This window comes from Myiozetetes cayanensis, unplaced genomic scaffold (assembly GCF_022539395.1).
Source record: "Myiozetetes cayanensis isolate MyiCay16 unplaced genomic scaffold, myiCay2020 scf5-8, whole genome shotgun sequence".
NCBI classification, from domain to species: domain Eukaryota; kingdom Metazoa; phylum Chordata; class Aves; order Passeriformes; family Tyrannidae; genus Myiozetetes; species Myiozetetes cayanensis.
In genome coordinates this window covers 82,574,812-82,597,291 of record NW_026087742.1, presented here as the reverse complement: position 1 = coordinate 82,597,291, position 22,480 = coordinate 82,574,812, and the positions used below count along the sequence as shown (strand labels likewise).

The window sequence follows — 22,480 nt, the reverse complement described above, 5'->3', positions numbered from 1 at the left end:
TCAGATATCATGTAAAACAAATGGGGAAGTGGCTAACTCTCAGCATGACCCAGAGCCACATCTAAACTTGCTGGAAGTTAAAGCAAAGCAATGTGGCTTAGACTCCTGTATTTATATGACTGTAAAGTCTTTGGTGAACTTGACATTACATTATTGAGTAAATGCTTTGGATATTTTCTTTTAATTTCTGTAGTCAGACACTTTTGCACCTAATTCATGATATTGTAGCCTAAGATGAAAGCAACCCATAATCGTGCAGTGAGAAAGTTCAGCAATTTGTCAATTTTCCTTGCCATGTCTTTGCCTATAAATAAGCAAGACAGAACTTTCTTGGCTGTTTGTATATACATGCTAAGGATTGGTCATCCTCAGAGAAGAACCTGGGCTGGTGCAGGGGCCAGAATCAACATATACAGACAGTAAGGTCCTGACAGAAATAAGTGATTGTGTTATAAACATTTTCAACACAGACTAGACACACAACACTGCTGTTGTTTCCAGAAGATATTATTTATGAAAATGTCTTTATTTGTAGAAGTGGTATTTCTATTAGCATATTCATATAGTATGATTCTGTTGAGAATTTATGTATTTTTGCATAATGAGTTTACACATTGTGACTATTCATGCTCAGTACATCTGACACAACAGGAAGGAAGTTTGTTGCATGACCAGTATATGTGAAATTGTTAACATCTGCAAATCAGGAAATTTAAGGAAGCTCAAAAGTAGTAAGGGAAATGACAAACTGAGTCACTTTCTAACTTGCAGCATTTGTTATTTAATACTGCCAGACAGTAAAAGAAAATTACCTGGTAGAGCAAAACACTCAGCGATTCCTGCATATGACTACAACTACAGGTTCAAGCATCCTTGTTGCTGCGAACCAAAATCAAACAAGATAAACAAGGAGAGTTTTTTCAAGAGGAGGTATGTCTCTCTTTGTTGTCTATTGAATTTCTTGTGCCACAGAAGATTTTATGCAAGTGTTCGTGAAAGGATTAAGTTAGGTACAATCATATTAGCCCAAGCACAAAATCTGGATTAACTTCCTTCCTGCTTAAGAAAGGCTAGGGAAAATTTTGGGGATGCTTTAGCCTACTTGATTAAAAATATAAATGTCTATATAAAAAATTTCTAAAGATTTCTTCAAGATTCAAGGAAGACTATGAAATGTCTATGGTGCCTGTTGCGCTATTTGACATTTTTCATCTCACATCTATTTTTCAATAATGGAAAGAAATGCTATTTTCTGAACCGCTTCTATAAATCAAACTAAGTAGAAATATGTGGATTTATATTTCCTGGTGAAAAAAATTAAAGTAGATCACAGAACCTTGCGATGTTTGAGGCTGGAAGGCATTTCTGGAGATTGTCCCAACCCTTACTCAGAGCAGGGTCAGATACAGCAGGTTGCTTAGGGCTTTGTTCAATCAGTATCTCCAATGCTGGAGACTCCACAGCTTCCCAGGAAAACCTGTTCCAGTGGTTGACTACGCTCACAGTAAAAAGTGCTTTCTTCTGTTTAAGTCAAATTTGCATTATTTAAGTTTCTGCCCATTGCCTCTTGTCCTGTCATTTGGCACAGCTGAGCAGAGTCTGGCTTCATCTTCATCATTCCCCACAGTTGGGTATTTGTATACAGGGATAACATACAGTAGTAATTTTCCCAGAGTCACTCAAGCAAATTAGTCACTGTCTCAGGTAACATTTGCCAGTAGCATTCTGCACTCACAGCCTAAGAGCAAAGACAATAAACTGTACAGACTAAGAGAGTTAGAACGGATAATGCTAAGTCAGTATTTAGCGGGTGCTTTCTGTACTATAGACTATGTGACTGTATTTTCCTTCTGACATACTGATTAGGTGGATGAATTAGGTTTATAGCAAACCCCTCTCTTGGAGACAGCTAGGCAGTGAGCTAAGGGTTGAGAAGTAGAGAAACCAGGTGTTTGAGTCTCCTCTGGGGCCCTTCCCCATGTAGCAGGTTAGACACATGCTTGTGAGGCTGGCCAGGGTAGAAAAAGGAAAGAAGCAAAGCAGAAAAAAGCATACAGTTTGTGGGCTTTCATCCTAATAGATTCTATGTTACATCCTATTTTAATGAAATATGAGGAAATTATGCTTACACAAGAATACATACGTTCCTTCTAGTCTGACCCTTCACGTAACACTCACAGTTTGAAATAAGCGTGTGCTCCTTCCAGCACCTTCAATACCAAGGTCTATTCAGTAGCAGAGAGAATTTTACCACTCCTATCTGCAGAAGATCAGTCTGGGAGAGGGTGGAGGTTCCGGAGGTAGAAAGTTCCTACAGATATGGTGCTGGAGCCACTTGCTTGGCTATTGTGCAGAAGGTATGGCACTGGTCAGGTAAATGGCTTAGGGCTCACCACAGCTCTTGTATCTCTTATCCTGCCTGCAGGCACAGAAAAGCCAGAGGACCTGGCTATGTGTTGGTGTATTCAGGTGGAGTGACAGAGAGAACATAGGCACAAACCAACACTAATCCTATCCTGGCTGATTTGTAAAGTAAAGGTTGAGTGATTTGACAGATGAGCCAAAACGGAGAAAAATATGCTTAAGGGGCAGACTAGGAGGACAACAGGTCTTGAGTTTCCCATGGGAATTAGTGGGGAGATTCCTGAGAGAATGGAAAAGTGGAAATAACTACTGAGACCAATACCTCACATAGCATTTCACAGCCAGTCCTCCATACTGTTTGTACTTAAGATTCTTCAGTATCAGTTCCCAGCAGCCATGGCCACATCCTTACTGTAGCATAATGATTTACAAATATTGATGTCACAAAAGATAAGCAAAGAAGAATGAGGTTACTATGAAGAGTCTATCTCTGTTGAAACCCCAACATGATGTCCTGGCCTGGCTTGAATCCTGGAAACCACGATGGACATGTCCTATCAAGCCAATTTCCAGGAAATGTGATGTGCCTCCTGGAAATACTCAAGATTTCCAACTCATGCAGAGTTTCTTCTGCATGCAAAAAAAAAAACAAAACCAGAAAAATAAATGCTGTCAATGGAGAAACCTTCTCCAAAGAGTTTTAACCTCCCCCTCCCTCCCCTCCCTCCCCTCCCTCCTCCCTTCCCTTCCCCTCCTCCTTTCCCCTCCCTCCTCCTCCCCTCCCCTCCCTCCTCCTCCCCTCTCCTCCCCTCTCTTTTCTCTTCTCCTCTTTTCCTGTATTTTCCACTCTTCTTGTTTCTTTTTTTCTCTTCTCTTTTCTTATTCTTTTTTTTTTAATATTCTATTCTTTTCTTTTCTTTCCTCTTCGACTCTTTTTGTCTCTTTTATTTTCTTTATTTTCTTTCTTTCTTTTTTCTTTCTTTTTTTTCCTGAGGTTTTTATTATCTCTTTCCAGAGAAGAAAATATGTTTGATAGTTTTGGACTCATCTGCATGATTGTGATTCTCATTCATCCCTTGCATGCTGACATCCAGTGTATGGAGTGTAAGTATGTTTTTGCAAACATAATAAATAAGTTTTAATTCTTTATTTATCGGAGATATTTGAAATTAAATGGCAATTATCATCTCCAAACCTGACAGAAACTATCCTCTGCATTCAACAAAAGAAATAGCTTATCCTTACAGAACTTATGCTGTATCACTTCCAGCAGAAGCACAGAAATCACCTATTACAAATGTGAATGTGGACTGGAGAAAAATGGAACTGTCCTGGGAGAGCAGCAAGAATTTCTCCACGTATAAATGTACCATCATGGACTGGCACATGGAAGACAGAGAGGAAGAGGTAAACTTGCTATTCATTGGGATAAACAATTGCACCTTTTTCTTTACTGTTTATCAATTTCACTTGAAACAGTCGCAGATAATATCTGTGGGGTTCTGCACTCTACAGCTTGATATATCAGGGGCTGTGGAAAGCCATCAGCAATGTCAGGGTGCATTTACTGCGAGAGGAGCATCCTATGCACACGACAGAGCTGAAGTTCTGGCACCCAAGTGAAAAGGAAGTGATAGCCTGGACTGTGTCTACACTGAATCATGAGTAGGGATCTTGCTGCTGAAAAAAAAAGGGCTGTCAGACTAAGTGAGACTTCTAGCAAATTTAGAGAGACAGAGTGAGAGACCTTTCAGATAAAAAATTAATTCTGCTAACACTGCCATGGATTCTCATTACCTCAAGTTCTTCACTTGTTTCCCAGTAAACTGGATCATGCTTGTAGAATAGGTTATGTTATAAACCCACATTACCCAAGGAGAAAAACAGGAAGCTTGACAGAATAAGAGAGAAGATTTCTATTTTGCTTAATCCTTTGATTAAATTCCTTTGTGGCTCCCTTATTCATTAATCATCTTCTGTTATGCCACTGGGGTACTATTAGCCTTCAATAAGAGTTGCACACTAGTGTAGTATCCAACTCCTGAGCTGCAAAGCTTTTTGTTTTGTTATGTTTTTGATCCCTCCGTTCCTTTCTACATCACCCTGGAGTGCTAAAGGAGAGAGTTAGCTCTTGAGCCTAAAACGTACATCATATACATGGAATTGAGTTCCTGAGTTGCACTTCCACAGCCAGCATCACCTAGCACCAAAAGAGGAGAAGCAGAGAAATAAAACATCAACATGTTCTTTTTCAGGTGAATAGTCCACTATGCAGATTTCCAGTGGAACTATACATGCCTATGCACAAAGGGGTACTATTTATCATTGAAGTGCCAAACACAAACATCTCAAAAAAATGCACCTTTCTCCCTGGAGGTAATGTCTGGCTAAAGTTTTCTCCATTTGCAATCTTTTAAAGGTAAACATTGCCTTAGAAAACAGTTCCTCACACTTTAGGTAGCTGCTATATTTTCTTTCTTCTTTTTTTTTTTTTCAGATTTGTTAAAATTATTTGCTCTGTAATGAATGTCTCAAACATTCCTCAAGAGATGCATTACCACAAGTGTATCCACAATTGCACTATTCTTTTTTTGACTAAGGCTTCAAAAGGCCAATAAATAAGAGGGGTTTAAGGGTGGATTCAGATAACTGTTCTGGCTGTTACAAATTAAGATATTAGTGCTCATTTGTTTATTAAATGCTTGCTGGGCTGTTGGTGAATTTGTTGCAACCCATTGTGCCCCTCCTTCTCAGCTCAGAGTTCTCCACTAAAATTTCCTTGTCAGCAGTGTTCCTGACACTATGTGTACCCAGGCTATTTCAGCCATGACAGAGGTGATGAGATTAGCAGCTTGCTCATGTCTAAACAGAGAAAATACTCCCTGCTCATCTCTTCCTCTAGACTTGACAGAGGAAACACCAATAGTGACTCTCAAAATACAAGCCAGGACACACAAAACTTGTGGCCCTACCTTCCAAAGTGTTTGGGCTCCTCAGGATTTCCCCGTGCTTCCACAAGGGTGCCCTAGGTAATGGGAACCAGAGGGGGTTGGAGTCAGTAGCAGAGGAAGTCTCCACCCTTTCACTGAATTTGGGGAATACCACAGAAAGAAGCAGAAAACTGGTTGAAGGAGAAGAGAAAAGGAGGCTGAGCATGCTCACACAGCCTGGCCACAAGGGAGCATCCAAAGACACGTTCCCACTTCAATGTGCTCCAGAAGAGGAACAGAATCAATAAGTCGCACACACGAGGGTGGAAAGATCTAAGGAGGAAGTTGCTTGATCGGAGAGCAGGAAGAAGTCCAAATTTGCTTTTAAAAGTCTCAGCTTTTTTAGTCCTCTGTGTAAACACTTTCAGGAGTGGATTCCTGAGCATTAATTGCAAAAGGAAAAATGCTTCTCTCTGTAGCAGCACAGTTGGTGATAAAAGACAATGTGCCTTCCTTTCTGTGCCTGAATGCTTTCCTTACTGACAAGTTTCACAGTTAAGAGGCAGCTAAAATGGAGTGATAGTTTCTCTCAGTTTTCATTCCTGACTCAAGTAATAACTAACTGCACTTGCAGGCGTCTAACATATCTAAGCATGTGTCATGATCCTTCAGCTTGGAGAAGGCATAGGATTTTTCCTCATCACAGATATTCCTCTGTTTGCAGGCATGAATGGGTCAGCCATTGAAAATTTCTCCTGTGTGATTTATAACATTTGCCTCATGAACTGCACTTGGCAGGCAGGAAGGGCTGCTCCAGCAGATACACAGTATTTTCTCTACTGGCAGAACTCAAGGTAAGTAGGTCTGCTCGAGTCAGGGACATATGAATTCTCATTCAACACATCACACTGCCCATGTTTCATTAAAATACCTTGATTTATACAGAGATGATGGGGAGATGGAATGTGAGTTTTACATTAAGGATGAAAATGGTCGAAACGTAGGATGTAGATTCCAAAATGTGAGGATAGAGATTGATAAAGCTTACTTCGTGGTGAATGGGTCTAGTAAAGACTCCCTGATCCAGTTCTATGATGAGTACATTGCACTGTATAGAATTGGTAAGTAACTGAACATTTTTATTTTATCACTGGTTTAAAAAATAAGGAAGTGGTGAATTTTTCTCTGCAAATAAGATTAAAACAAAGTCTGTGGGCCATTGCAGGATCCTGTACTGCAGGACAGACTTTGCTCCCAACAGCTTACAGAATATAGTTCCAAAAATTAAGTAAAACAAGCAAAGGCAGAGGCAGCATGAAACAACTACTCGGAGAAGTGGTGTGAACATATCCATGGATTCCAATTAATGAAACACAATGGTTACACTTTCAAGACCACCTTTCTGATGGGCTTATTTTGCCATCCCTTAATCCCACACCTCCTTGAGACCCACAAGAGCTACATGTCCTAAAACCAGAGTGAGGGTTCAATTTGCAAATTAAGACTGTGTCCGATAAATATGTGCAAACTAGGTGCTTAAGCTCTAATAGAGATCTGGGGTGGGATTTAGTTGCCTAGAAACATGCCTCTAGTGCCATTTGAGACACACTCAGATACTTGAGGTATCCACCAGGCTTGCAGATGTGACCCAGGACCTATGAGATACCAGGGTCCTTCTGAGTGTCTTGTGTGGTCTGTTTTTTGCATGAACTTCAGTTACTTCAGATATCCAGCAACTGCAGTGATATATTCCCAGGTTTTGGTACGGTATTTTGCTGCTGTTTACCATATAACTTTTGTTAGAATCACTAGCACACAGTTGTACATCAGTTGCCTCACCCTGACATGTATTTTGCTATGAAGGTATGAATGGTAACAGATTACTGACCATGCCTAATTAATTTTTATATTTTTTCTCCCACCAGAAATACTCACTGCTCCATTAAATATCACTGCCCATTGTACTGGAGATTCAGCAGGCTGCATAATTACATGGCATCCACCCCTTACAAGTCATGTGAAAAAAGTAGAGTGTTTTCAGTATGAAATTAGCATACAAAATAAGGTAAAAACAATTTCTTTGTTTGTCCGCGTCACTGTACCTACACATGAGTATCTATAATGTGCAAACTTCTGATTCCTTTATTTATTACCTTCTTTCTCATGACCTGTGGTGTCCTCCTGCTCCAACTCTGCTAGTCTCACATCCTGTCTCTCACAGTCTTTTTTCAGACTCCCCAGAGATGCAAAGTAGAAAAGCAGAGGAGAGCAGGGAAATGTTATGAGGGCTGTCTGTCTTGAGAATACTTGAGAAAGACTTGAGAATACCTGTGATGCTTTCCTGCATAAGCAGATGTCACAGGAGGAACGACTGTGTGACCTGCAACAAGGTCACTGGTTTGGTGGCAGCCTCCAGCCTGAGCTCCTCATGCTCACCCGGGTTCATAAAATCATTATTAAGGTTGGAAAAGACCTTCAAGATCATCAGTTGCTAACACAGCACCATAATCACCACCACACCATATCCCCAAGTGCCAATGCCTTTTGAACACTTCCAGGGATGGTGACTCAACCGCTTCCCTGGGCAGCCTGCTCCAACGCCTGACCACCCTTTCAGTGAAGAATTATTTCCTCATATCCAACCTAAACCTTCCCTGGCGCAACTTGAGGCCATTTCTTCTCCTCCTAATGTTTGTTACCAGGGAGAAGAGACCAATCCCCCCTCTGCCACAAGCAGCTGTAGAGAGAGAGAGAAGGTCTCCCCTGAGATTGCTTTTCTCCAGGCTGGATGTTTTACCATTACGTGATTTCCACACATGGATGACACCTGTGTTGGGACAAATGAGTGCTCCCTACCTATCCCACTTCCCAGCTGCAGCTCATAAGCTTACAGCCGTGGCAATTCCTCAGGCACAAGACCATTACAGGAAAGATCAGCTAAGGGTTAAACATAAATATACAACTGAAATAAAGCAATACACCATTAAATCTCATTCATTCAAAACAAGGCCTACAGCTTGCAGGCTGTAGCTTTTTCAGGGAGCAATTGCAGTACACATAGCTTTCCAGCTTGGTAGGTATAATTTGACAGGAAGATCTTGTGTGAAATACTTATAATTTTTTACATAAATATATAGGTCACAACATATGAAAGCAATATTATAAAAAAATTTATTTGAAAGAAATACATATTACCTCTTCTTTCCCGTGCCACAGTCAGAAAGGGTGGGGTTCAGTGTCGATTGCTACATTTGGGTGTGAAATTCATCTTGCAGACTGAGACACCTTAATGTAGGTGTCTGCAAAGGAGTACAAATATCCCCTAGGAGACAATGCATTTCTAGGGCTCCCTGCTGCGGAGGGGATCATTGTCCTTGAGGGACTAGAGGTACTGAAGGTACCAGAGGTATCTACATGGAGATGGCAGACAGAACTCACACACCTCTCAGGAGGGGCCGATAGAGGTAAATGGCACTAAATTAAAGTTTAATTAACTCATTTACACTGCACCCATTCACAGCACAGGCTGATTGACTTCCATCATGTCCTCAGCTGAAAGAGCTCAGCTGACAATGAATGATGAGGAAATACTAGTCTACATTATAATTCAAGAAATGCAGTGAGTGTATATTCTGTAATGAGACATTCCTTCCAGTTACACCTTTCTGACTTTTCCATAATGTTAGCTATCCTCCTGATATTACATGTGACAGTTTTTTCCAGGACCTCAGCCTTTCAGTGTTTTCTGGGATCATTGCTAACAATCACCGCTGTTGAAACTGTTCACTCATTTTTGAACCTATCCTTTTTTTCCCCAAAATTTTCAGGTTCTTTGATCCAGGTCAATGTTTGATTCCAGTTAATTAAATTTTGATTGTATAGGCTGTGTAAGTTCCTCTTCACTGTACTTGGGGTAAAGCCCTTGAACACAGATAACATAGACTGGAAGGAGGTTAAATTTGCTATTCACATAATTTTTCTGCCCCATGTTATCAAACTCTTGTGAAATCACAGCTTCCAGGCCTGCTGCGTGTGTAGGACGGTGTGGTTGCTTGTGTAATTTGGATATACTACTGCTAGATGACAATGTAAAGTCTAAATATGGCCTTAGTGGCAAATACAGCTTCTCACATCTACCGATAACTGGTTCATGTTTCCTTCTTTTTCTAAGAGGAAATGTAGGAAGCCAAAATTCTGAATAAAATACTGTTATTCAGGACATTGCTGAGAAGACTATCTAATTTTTCACTTTAAAATTACTTACGTTCTTTAAAGGCAAGAAAAAGAGAACCAGAAAGAAATATTTTATTATTTGACAGGAAAATAATAAAAATGAAGATTTGTCTTTGTTTTGCAGGATGAGCCCAAAGAAGAGAAAAAGGTTGTAAGTATTCTTGCCACATACAAATTTGTGGGTTTGCTCACTTAAGCATATACATACAATTACAGAAAATATACTTCTAGAACTCTAAAGTTTGCATCTGTAGCTAAGGACAGCTAGTCAAAGGGAGCATAACAGTCTTCAAAACCGTCAGTCTTTCCCAGGGAAATGAGTGGTCCTCTGAGCCTTGGAAAGGCTTGACAGATTCCAGACTTTATCACGAGGCCAGATAATACGTATCTGTGTTGTACTGTCTCAAATTGTGTCTTTAGCACAAACAGACACCATCCAGGGAATATTTGCATGTTTTATCCCCAAGAAGGCTGCAAGGGGAGTTTACAGGGTACTTCTGCAGTTTCTGCTTTGTGTCTTTCTGATTTTTTTAGGATCCATAAACCAGAACAGGGGGAAAAAGTGTCCTTAAAGTATAATAAAATAAATCAAAGACCCAATAAACTTCAAAAATCTAGATCTAACCTTAAAAAAACAGAAAGTTTTGATGGTAGGATAAATATTTAATTAGTACATAACTAAAAAATCATACAAATTACTTTTTTCTAGAAACTGTATAATGAAATTAAACCCCAAATTTTGTTAATGTTTTGTTAATATGAGGCGAAATGCACAGTCTGATTACTTTGCCTCTAGGTAAGAAATGCCAGATATGAATTCCAAAATTACAATGAGAAAAAAAGATACATTCTGAAAATCAGAGCACGTGGAGCAGAATGTCTCGTAAGCTCAAAGTGGGGGGAATGGAGTGAACCCATTGAGTTTGGTAAGATTACGAAATTTTTTTTTTTTTCAGTATTACCTTGTTTGCTTCCCTTTCTCCCTCACAGTCAAAGAAATGAATAAAATCTTAATTCTTACCCTTACGTGGAAGGAACTGGGTGGAAGTTATTAATACGGAAGAGAAGCTCCAGTTCTCTGGCAGCAGAGCCTTTGGTTAGCTGGGATTGTGAGTTACTCAGATGCCAGAGCTCCAGGAAACAGACCCATTCTTGCTTTTGGTCTGAAGTGATGAGGATGCCTCTCAGTTCTTTAAGTTTTTACAATAAATATTATCCCCTTCCTTCTGCTTCTTTCTTTTTACCCTTTCCACTAATTTTGTTCACTTATTTGTTCTGCAACTCTGGTTATTTTTCTTCTTTTCTGGATTTTTTTTTCTGTAAATTTTTAATATTTGAAATGGTTTAAAATGCATCAAGTCAATCTGAATTTTTGCCAAAATTCTGTAAGAAAGTCAAGTTGAAGTCCTTTGAATATTTAGGAAAAAACTATGAAATTTGCATTCATTACTGACAGTCTCACAGGCAGATTTTTGGTATGCTAAGATATTTCTCTCTCTTGGATGTTTCAGGTCAAGGGAAAGATTACTTTATTTTTGTGGTTTTATTTCTGATAGCACTTGGAACAATCTCAGTGACACTGCTCCTGCATTGTCTTTTCAAAAGGTAAATCAACCTTTTTTTCCTAGATACATTGATAGATTATCTCTATGAAACACATTCCTTCAATCTCCTACTTTCCTACCTGCAAACTCAATCTGATTACTGATGTCAAAATGTGTTATCACCAGTATTGTTTTGGATAGCCTTTTCACCCACAAAATCACTACAAGTGAAAAAGGGAGAAAGGGTATTGAAGTTACTAAGTGGATCCTGGATTCCACCAGATCCTACAAAAGCTTTTGTGTTCTTATTTTTAAGCATTGAACATCCAGGTTGCTATGAAGCCACTGGCTGCATACAGTACCAGGCAAGAGGGAATGCAGACAAATTAATGTGTCGTTATTTTGATAAAATTTCTCACTCAGTGGTTAAAGATAGTTATGTCATGTGATTTATTAAAAGCCATTGATACATTAAGTATTTGCTGTGAGTCTCATCACAAAATAAATTGTTGTTACCCAAGTGGTAAGTGTACTAACAGTTACCCACTAGTTAACCCACTCAAAATATTTTCTTTTCACTTACTTTGTAGAGCAATAGCTATTCAATCCTGAAAGTAAAGAATATCCTTAAATTATAACACACAATGTTTGTGTAAGTTATATTACCAGTGTTTTAAATCTTTCCACAATCCCATCTTCTATCCAAAGGTATTGCAGTCTCAGGAACATACTTCCTCCTATACCACAACCGAGAGACAAATTTAACGCACTAACCAATGAAGATATCCAGGTACGGTTTCTTTTCAATTCAGTCAAATTTGTAAACTCTAATCCACAATAGGCCAAAGACTAGAACTGACACATAAAGTAAGTGTTACATTTGGTCCAATGAAGACCAATTCCTGTCACGCAGGGTATTCCACAGTTTCCAATAAGGCTTTCAAAAGTGGCACAGAAATTTTCCTTCAATTGTTTACAAAGAATCCTCAAAGCTCTGACTACTAAAACTCTCTAGTTTTGGTAACTATATACCAGCACATTGTCCTAATTTATTTGGTTTTGGTGCTACCACCTTTGGCTTCACAGAGGGCAGGTAGGAATGTGACATGGATAGGTTTCCTCATACACTTAAAATCATAAACACCTGGTATCTCACTTCTTACCAGGCTTCCAGAGCAGCAGCCGTCCACAGTCCATCATATTAAAATAATAAGAGCTAGTACAGTAGCAAGCAGTCTTTCAAAAATTGCAGACTCTCCAGATTGCTTGCTTTTCCTAAACTTGAGGGGCTTCCAAATTTCTGTGCATATAGTACCAGACTTAACCAAATCACTCCATTACAGCCCAGAGGCCTTTGTGGATGTGGTTTCTAAATGCTGGCACAGGCTCTTCCATGCAGGCAACATGTTAACAGCAGCAGTTGCCAGAGTTAAAGTGAAGCCCTCAGGTTGCTTCATACCTGCCAACAGGCACCATGAAGGTAATTCATACAATTTCGACACGTTTAAACAGCTTCTGGACTCCTCATTGCCCATTTTGATCTAGTCTTAATTTTATTATACTTCTTCCTTCCATGCTCAGTTATCTTTTTAACACTGATTGAATGCTGTAACTCTTCAAAACAGACAATAAAGTACAAAAAGGGTATTTTCAAGATCTCTCCTCTACCGAACACCAGAACACTCTCTCCCCGACATTTAGTGCTAATGGATTTATGAGTTATTTTGAAACGTGTAACTTGCTAATCACACCTCTTTAAAGCTTGCATTTCTTTGCTTTGCCCCTACTTACTCAATGACATTTTCTTGGTTTTTTTCCTGTTTTACTATACTTTTCCCTAGATTACTGAAATATCTCTATTTACAAAATCCCAACTTTTCTGCACTGAATTTGCACTTGCATTCTTAAAATGCTCATGTTAGAAAATGCCAATACTGTAAGTTCCTACCAACTAAATCACTCAGTGCATCAGACACCTTGCATCCCTCTAATCCATTTTACTCATCTTACTACCAAAGTCTGATGACATTTTAGTCACCCTCCCCAGATACTTTCTTCACCCTCACTCAGAAGTCTAACACTTAAGTTTTCCTCTTTTCCCAGATCAAACGCATTCCAAGGACTTGAAATACACTCTTTGTGTGTTTTCCTTGTGCATAGCCAAGTAGCACAGAACACCATGATCATGAAGTCCCGCAATGCTTAACCAATCCCTCAGATTTCCTAGAAGAAAAATCCTAAGACATCCCAGCTTGATCTTGTCACATACCACCGGCTTGCTTTTCCTTTAACTTTTAACTTATCACCCCAGTACTATCCCTCCTACCTTTTTTTTTTTTTTTCAATCATACTTGTCTCCTTTCAATACTTTCAGCTCTGAGTGCTGTATCAGTACCATGATCTTACCTGGCAACATTCACTCTCCTAGAACTCCAGGTTAATCAACGTAAAAATGTGTAATAGCAACAAATATTTTCTCTAGAAGTCTAGCTACTGCTTACATATGGAAGATTCAGGCAATACTCACCGAATAAATTCCTTCTATTGTCTCAGTTAAGGCGGTCCAGCATTTAAATAAAATTTGATTGTTCTTCTGATGACAAACAGCTAGTACTGACTGTACATATTAAAACAATCCTTAACACCATTTTCTCATGCTTTGCAAGCATCTCTTCAAGTAATGAAAAGAGCAAGGTGAGGCACCTTTGGTACTGGTGTATCTAAATGTTCTCTGATTATCGACAGCAACTCTCTAGCTTACTGCGTGTTACAGAATTTTTTTTCTCTTTAGACAGGATATGTAAATCTACCATCAAAAAGTCATACCGAGGAAGTAACTATAGTTGAAGAGATCACACAGCTTTCCAAGAAGAAAACACGCTGATTTCCCAGCACAAAAGAAAATCATGGATCCTGCTCAAAAGCACTTCACACCAGCCTATAAATGAATATAATCGCCTATACCCACCTATGTTGGTCCCATAAAAATCCACTTAAATGGAGCAGGTGAAAAAAGCAGAGAGAAATCTGTGAAATTTGTTCTTTGCCCTTTGTTTGAAAAAAAAATGCCTGGCAGCCACACTTTTTCTGCAAGTGCCTACTTTGAAGACATGCTTAAACCTTGCTAGGATGTTCTTCTCAAATTGAGACAAGGCCTCTTATCCAGAAGAAACTCATTTCCTGTCTTCATTGCTATGAAACTTCTTTCCTCTAAGGGTTTCCTATAAGATGACAGGCCTGCTTAAGAATGGCACAGTAATTTTATCACCTTATAATTTTTATATGCTCAGGGTTTTTTATAGCAGAAACCATTCAAAACGTGTTTAAAATTGCCCTTTAATCTTACAACCAGCGATACCAAAGACAAAAATGGGAAATAAAATTACACTTGTCAAATGTAACTATTAATACTGGTCTGCCAGTCAGCCATTTCATGAGCTCAGTACGGCCACTGCAAATACAGACCTCTGCAACACTCCGATCTTCTGCACAGGCCTAGTATGTGCTTAAATAACAGACAACATTTAAAGCCTTCAAAAGCATCTAGTTTCAACAGCTGTGAGGACTGAAAATCTGTAATAAAGATTTAATAGCCACGTTTTAGAATCCCTTCAAAGGGTGCACATTCAGTTTCCAACATCTTTTAAAAATAATATAAGCTTTAGATGCCAGAACTTTTACACATTCTGGCTGTTTTCCTGTTAACATTTCTCAAAATGAATTGCATTGCAGTGTTTCCATAAGGCAGAAAACAAATGCTTTTTTTAAAAGACTCATTTACTGTTCACCTCATGTTCCTAAACTTCATCGTGCATTGGAAATTGCTGCTGCATGACTGAGGGAAGCCATATATTAAAAAAAAAACCAAAACAGCACAAATTAGTACATGCTGAATGCACAGCATAGGGAAATTACAGTTCCATGTTAAAACCACCTACACTTGCATTTATTTTTCTATTTTTTGTGGTTAAAACCTAGTTCTCGAGAGGAGAGGGAGTGGAAAAGTCCTATCCTTTTCAGGGGCTGCTCAAGTAACTGCCATGTTTGGTTCCTCTCTTAAAGTCTGGGCCAGGAAACACTCACCGTGAATGGCATCTCACCATTATCTGCCATTTCAAGCCACTGATACAGAAAATAAACCTAAGCAACGTGTTATATGGACAGAATGTCTTTCCCTGCCCCCGCCATCAATATGATTATAAGTGAAACAGCAAGTTGATTGGCAAGGTCAACATCAAATGACCTGCCTGCACCACAGGGAGCTGCAATTACCAAAGGAGATGAAAAAGCCACTTGCAGGAGGTACATAAAGTTTGGCACTAGGCTTGTGAACAGAGGAGCTGCCTAATGTCCTTACATTCACATACATGTTGAAAGCAGCACTTATGCAACAGTGAAAGGAAAAAGGTAAAGTACTTCTTGAGAGGAAAGTAATAACCAGCCAAAGCCAAGTAGTTAATTTAAATACTTCATCTTGAATAGCAACCTCAGAAGGCACAGAAAGAACTCAAGACAGCTCAGTCAGCCTTCAGTGATTCATACAGTGACACGCTTTTTCCAGATATAGGGAGAGTTCTTAAACCACAAAGATTAATACCTTGTTTTCCTTTACTAGTCCCCCTATTGTTTTGGCAGATTACAAAGTATAAAAGATTATTTATATACATATGGAGAACAGCACACAGGTATTACACTACCTCGAATAGCAGTATGAGAAATTACTGTCTGGTTTTGGTCTTCTGACCATCCCAAGACATCAATCAGTTAATACTGAAGGCTGACCTACCTTGATCTATTATTTTACAGCAATATAGAAGCAGATACGTTCCCTCCCACACACCCCATCAATGTCATCTCTTAGAATGAACCTCATTTCAGATTAAATTCAACCTTCCAGAGAGGTACTAGCTGACCACGGCTACAGATGAGGCCAAACAGTATCTTGAATGGCACAATCAACATTTCCAAACAGCAGCAATACAATACATAGGTCACTCAGAAGTTGAAGGCATTTACTGGGTTCCTGGGTTTTTGCATGAATGCCATGTTGCTTTGCATTGTCAATTTAATTAAAAAAAAAATTATTTTAAGCTGTTTAACCAAGGGCAAGAGCATTACTTTTTGACAGTTCTTGGGTCTTTGGGTTCTGCTAGCACAATTGAAACACCCCCCTCACCCATCATTTTAAATCATATGAGAAGCTGCAGATCAATTTGTCATGCAAATAATTTCTCAAGAATCATGCAAAAAGCCACTTGAAGTAGCCCATTGTAGACCATCAAGCACAAAGAATGGGACTGATCTCTATCAGTACAACCCATGCTTCCCCAACCCTCCCCATAAGATTCCCACATTCCATTTTTTTTAAAGCTTAATTCTATTACAGAATGCAGTGGAAATGTATCAGAGGAACGATTATCTGAAACAAGTTTTCAAACAAAAGAGGCTTTCCCAAAGCTTTTATGTAATAATTTCAACACAGACAGAGTAAGTATGTTTATTGTTTTACAGCAAAATGCCCCAATTTAAGAACAAAATTGCTAGATGTTCAGCTGTGCAAAATGGTACATAGTGCTTCAGTACAAGTGGAAAAGAACATGATTTGTTAGCAAATGCTTTCAAATACAATTTTATGGTCCTAGAAGACAGGACTTGAAACTGGAGACTGATCCACAGGAAAACTGTTTTTCTCTGCCTAAACTGGACCTAGCCACTTTGGACCCAGAACCAACACAACTCATTCCTCGTTGCTGAAAAGAAAAGTCAGCACACTGAATTGCCAGATTCAGTGTCTTCATGCATGTTACAGAGAAATGGATCAGTCCCCTATGTCAGTTTCTAGCCCCATCTACAAGTATCATCTGGCTCCGATAAATAAGACTCACAGGAATTTCTTGAAGGTCAATGGTCCATAATGGTAGTTATTCTACATGATCTGCTCAACTTGATTTCCAATTCTAGTTAGGTTGTTTAAATGACTTTCTTGAATTCATCGTACAGCACAAGCACAAAAGCACCCCCCATGCCTCTGAGAACATTGGACCATGCACCCTTGAAGAAGGCCTTTCCTCCCTCATCCCTTGCAATCTTCCGCCAGCAGTCAATCGTTCCAGAGTACATGATATCAGCTGCAGGAAAAGAGCAAAGAGTGATTCTCAACTCCTGTAATTTTATCTCAGATGTTTTTAACAACTGTCCTGTTTCACTTAACTACTTTGTGATGTCCCAAACCACATTTTAAGACTGTAACACAATTCTTAGCACAGGCAAGAGCAAAGCTTCATATCTGCTTGCCTAGTTAATAAAAGCTGTCACAATGTAAAAATGTTAAGCTTTCTTTTTGGCAATTGTGCTATCCCCCAATTACTGTAATTTAATTTGTCAACACAAATAGGTAGTCCATTTGCCTATTTCATATTAAAAATGAAGTCCCCAGTATAATTCATGCAAAACACAAGTTAAGCCTTACTGCATTTTCTCATTTTCATGTGTGTGTCAAGGTTATTTGTAAAAAATAACTCCATCCTGTTAATGCTGCCTGAACAGCTACACAGATTTACAGCCTACCTCCTTTGCGTCCTGACTGCATCATCATTCTACGCCGCACTGTATCAAAAGGATAGGATACCACACCGGCCACAGCAGTCACCGTCTGGGCAATCATCCAGCTGATAACAATGTGAGTATTTCTGGGATCTGGGAGCATGCCTGCAATAAAAAAAGAGGTAATTAGCTTTTTAACTTGCACATTCTCCTCCAGTTCACACTCACTGCATGTCAGCCACTTTCCTAGATACGTTAGTATGAAACTAGATGGCCTAGTTACAAAACATTACAGAGCCATACTTAAATTGCAACTTCATAAACTTTAAACACATTGAAGCAATCTAAAAAACATCTTAACAAACTCAGAGGATATTCTTCAGTTATCAAAACAGTTTAACGTTTAAGAACAAGGATTCTTTTTAGATTGGCATGAAAAAGTCTTGACTATTCACTACTCTTTTTAAAAAGAAACGTCACTAAATGAAGTCACTGTCCCTGTGGATTACGTTATTACGAACTAGCAGCAATGGTCTACGTGCCCAAATGTCAAGCTTAACAAGTGCTTTGCAAAAGCACTGCTCAATCCCATTCTGCTAAACACTCCTGAACTGGTCCAATGTAACTACAGGAATGCATTGAACAGAAAAGAACTTATTCTAACTGTGTATCATTACCAACATAGTTTGCTGGCATCAGGAGCAACTCCTTACAAAACCAACACTTGAAAGTGGGCTGCTGCCATCAACACATGCCCAAGTTTGGCCTTTAACACTGCAGTGTCACTGATCCTGGCACCGATATCCCCTTCTACCTTCACACAGAGTGTAACATCCCAGAACAGGCAACACAATAGTGAAAACAGGTTTACTGGATCTCTTCTAAGTATTACCTTTTGCTGTATCATAGATCCCGAAGTAGGCAGCTCTATAGATGATGATGCCTTGGACAGAGACATTGAACCCTTGGTACAAGCCTCGCACACCATCAGACTTGGTAATTTTGACTAGACAGTCCCCGAGACCAGAGAATTCTCTGTCTGCACCAGCTTTTCCAACATCAGCAGCCAAACGGGTTCTTGCAAAATCCAAGGGGTAGACAAAGCAGAGGGAAGTGGCTCCAGCTGCACCACCAGATGCCAGGTTACCAGCAAAATATCTCCAGAACTGAGTGTGCTTGTCTACACCTCCCAAGAACACCTGCTTATACTTATCCTTGAAGGCAAAGTTGAGAGCTTGAGTCGGGAAGTATCTGATGACATTAGCCAAGTTTCCTCGCCAGAAAGACAGTATTCCTTGTTCCTTTGGAATACGCACTACACAGTCGATGATACCCTTGTACTGCTTATCAGCAGCAATCTGTTTGCTTGCATGTTGCACCTGCAAATAAAAGTACGTATATTGACCAAATGCCTCGACTGGCCTATCCTATAGCTGGGCTTATGCCTGCTTCTACTATAAAAAAAAAAAAAGCTGCTAATTCTGAATGGGTTAGGGTTTTATTATTGTTAAGAAAACAGCTTAAAATTGCTTCCTAACTTCCTCAAACCTCAGGACTTGCCAAAATAGGGACAGCTGTGAGCAACTCCAATACAACTACCTGACAGGAGGCTGTAGCCAGGTGGGGATCGGCCTCTTATCCCAGACAACTAGCGACAGGACAAGAGCATACAGGCTCCAGCTGGACCAGGAGAGATTTAGGTTGGACATATGGAATAATTTCTTCATAGAAGGGGTGATTAAACATTGGAATGGGCTGCCCAGGGAAGTGGTGGAGTCACCGTCCCTGGAGGTGTTTTAAGGTCAGACTGGACGTGGCACTCAGAACAGGCCTGCCCAGAGGCGAGAGCCCGTACTGACAGGGGAGCCGCGCTGGGCCGGCGGTGCCGCGAAGGTCACCGCAGTCACCTTGGGCGCCGACGGGTCACGCCGGGCCCCGCGCGCCGGCCGCGCCCCGCCCGCCGGCCAATGCGCTGCGCGGGCGCGCGTCACGTGAGCGCCGCCAAGATGGCGGCGGGAGAGGCCGCCCTGCCCTCCCCGCCGTGCCGTCGGCGCCGGCAGCGAGGGCGGCAGGAAGTGACAGCAGGGCCGCCGCCCCCTCCCGGCCGGGCCCGCCCGCCGCGCCGGGCCCCGCACGGCGAAACCGGCTCCGGCTTCCCCGCCGCCGACCACGTGACGTTCCCGCCAGCCGCCGCCTCGCCCGCGCCCTTTGTCCCGCGGCGGCCGCGGCCCCCGCCCTCCCTCCGCCCGACCCTGCGTCCCCACCGGGCCCGGCGCCTGCGGGGGACGGTGACGCGCTCTGCCCGCGCTCGCCGCTTTCGCCCGCGCCGCTGACCTGGAGCAAAAGCTTGACCCGCTCGATGGGCGCCACCGCGGTCTTGCTGATGGCGGCGGCGACGCCGCCCGCCAGGAAGTCCTTGAGGAAGGAGACGGCCTGGTCCGCCATGTTCGCGCGCGCAGCCGCGAGTCAGTGCCGCTGTCCCTCGCGCCGAAAGGGCGGGAGCGCCGCGCGCGTGGCCTTAATGCCGGGCCCGCCGGCCACGCCCCGCGCCGCCCCATTGGCCAGCCCGGCCCGGGGGCGGGGCCTGCGGCGGGCGGGCCCGCCCCGCGCCCCCCGGCTCCGCCGCGCCAGTGTCGCAGCGCCGCGTCAGGCGCGGGGCCCGCCCCGGCACCGCCCCCGCCCGGCCCCCCGGGCACTGCTGCGGTCATAGCGCTGCTCACGCTCCTGCCCACACTTTCCCAATCGCCCAGCGGCTCCCATCTGGTGTGCTGCTCCGCAGCGCCCGGCACGAAGGCCCTGCTGAGGGATCTGGACGGGCAGAATCGATAAGCCGAGACCAGCAGTCTGAGGTTCAACAAGACCGAGTGCTGGGTCCTACACTTCGGTCACGACCACCTCATGCAGTGCTACGGATCTGGAGAAGAGGGGCTGGAAAGCGGCCCAGTGTAGAAGGACCTGGGGCTGCTGGTCGACAGCGGCTGAACAGGAGCCAGCAGTGTGTCCAAGTGGACAAGAAGGCCAGTGGTATCCTGGCTTATGTCAGAAATAGTGTGGCCAGCAGGACCAGGGAAGTGATTCTCCCCCGGTACTCCAGTATTGGTGAGGCCACATCTCAAATCCTGTGTTCAGTTCTGGAAAGACACTGAGGTGCTGGAGTGTGTCCAGAGAAGGGCAACAAAGCTGGTGAAGGGTTTGGAGCACAAGTCTGATGAGGAAGGTACTGAGGGAGCTGAGGTGGTTTAGCCTGAAGAAAGGGAGGCTCAGGGGTGACCTAGTTGCTCTCTACTACCTGAAATGAGGTTGTAGCCAGGTGGGGGTTGGCCTCCTCCCAGGGAACAGTAGACAGGACAAGAGGACAGAGTCTTAAGGTGTGCCAGGGGAGCTTTAGGTAGAACATTCGGAAGAATTTCTTCACAGAAAGAGTGATTAGACATTTGAATTGACTGCCCAAGGAGGTGGTGGAGTCACTGTCCCCGGAGGTGTTTGGATGTGGCACTTAGTGCCTTGGTCTGGTTAACATGGTGGTGTTTGGTCATAGGTTGGACTTGATGATCTTGGAGGTCTTTTCTAACCTGAGTGAGGCAGTGGAGCACTGGGTTTGGGGAGTGGGTCTGTGAGCCCAGATAGTAGTCAATGAGTGAGACAACCACGTGAACCAGGAGGCTCCTTCAGTGGCAACTGCTGGAAGCCAGTGTAGGATGGAGGCATAGCTGCCTGCATGGGGTCCCAGGGGACAGCAGGAGCTCTCAGGTGTGGGGGAGCAGATCTGGGGCACTGCCAGGGCACCAGTGGGTTTCACTTCATGCTCACCACCCTCTGGGTAGTGCTGATCAATGGCATATCCTTATTTCCAAGTTCTGTTCCCACCTCCTCCTTACCACTGCAGTGCCAAATGTCACACGATGGGGCTTTTCTGTTCATCACTGAACTGATCCAAGACAATGAAATGCCAAAGAACTTTCCCATTGTCCCTCTAGGAAACTGTGGTTAAGTGTGGTTCCAGCTTCTTCAAATCTAGATGCTGTGAAAAGCTCCAGGTTTTCACAGTGTAAGCACCCATGGCAGGGTCCCAGCCCCTACCAAGACAGTATTGTCATCAGTAACTTTGCTAATTTTATTGTATGCTGAAAGTGATATTTTGTACCTAATGGTCAAACATGTCTGAAATTATACCTATTCTTTCTAAAAATATTGAAATTGTTCTAGCTGGAGGGCATTAGTTCACACACACATTTTGTTACTGCTTTCACTTTTAATGGCTGTTCCCTACCAAAGTAAATAAAGCCAAACCTTTTCTTTAAACAGATGACTGGTGAACTACAAAGCTGCAGTAGCTGAGGTGCCAGAAACCACTGCTTACACATGTATGTACTTTGCAGGATTTCAAAATGAGCATCTCTCTCAGAGGGCATGTTGTGAGAACAGGATGTGCCAGGCATAGCCTTTGTCTACTGCAGTATACTGTGTGTGTCACTATACTTTTTTTATTTTTGCACAACAAAACATCCAAAGTAAATTGTGTGCTGTTCTATATTCTACATCATAATACAGGCAGAGTGAAGTGACTCCTGTGCTCACACAGGGATAGGCACATATGGATTTACAGGACCATATTTTGGACGTACTTCATGAAAGGCTGTGGTGAAAATATTCAGAGAGGCACCCACATCTTAAGAGTGGTATTTTTCCTTTTAAAAAAGCTTATGACTGAATGTTAGTACCGTTTTTTGCACAACACAATGTCTTCAAGGCTAGGATTTTTTCCCCACAAAATTTTCTATTGATTAAAAAAGAACTTCATACTCTTGAGTATTGTCAATGTGAAAAACAAAAGTAAAATGCACGTACCTTGTGACAGGAAACTGT

At 41.9% G+C, this 22,480-nt stretch overlaps 2 protein-coding genes across 2 annotated transcripts; one reads left to right on the top strand and one right to left on the bottom strand.

Annotated features, from left to right (window-relative positions):
- The first annotated feature begins 503 nt into the window (after positions 1-503).
- On the top strand, positions 504-14,582 carry LOC126648446 (granulocyte-macrophage colony-stimulating factor receptor subunit alpha-like). Its single transcript, XM_050331387.1, has 12 exons — positions 504-930; positions 3,380-3,468; positions 3,635-3,771; positions 4,620-4,740; positions 6,019-6,148; positions 6,240-6,415; positions 7,220-7,359; positions 9,652-9,678; positions 10,324-10,453; positions 11,039-11,132; positions 11,780-11,861; positions 13,863-14,582. The coding sequence occupies exons 1-12, from the start codon at positions 668-670 to the stop codon at positions 13,953-13,955; spliced, it is 1,482 nt and encodes a 493-aa protein (XP_050187344.1). The 5' UTR covers positions 504-667; the 3' UTR covers positions 13,956-14,582.
- Positions 14,583-16,554: 1,972 nt separating this feature from the next.
- SLC25A6 (solute carrier family 25 member 6) lies at positions 16,555-20,125 on the bottom strand. Its single transcript, XM_050331385.1, has 4 exons — positions 19,949-20,125; positions 18,507-18,993; positions 17,639-17,779; positions 16,555-17,199 (listed from the first exon to the last, which is right to left on the bottom strand). The coding sequence occupies exons 1-4, from the start codon at positions 20,057-20,059 to the stop codon at positions 17,042-17,044; spliced, it is 897 nt and encodes a 298-aa protein (XP_050187342.1). The 5' UTR covers positions 20,060-20,125; the 3' UTR covers positions 16,555-17,041.
- Positions 20,126-22,480: the final 2,355 nt, after the last annotated feature.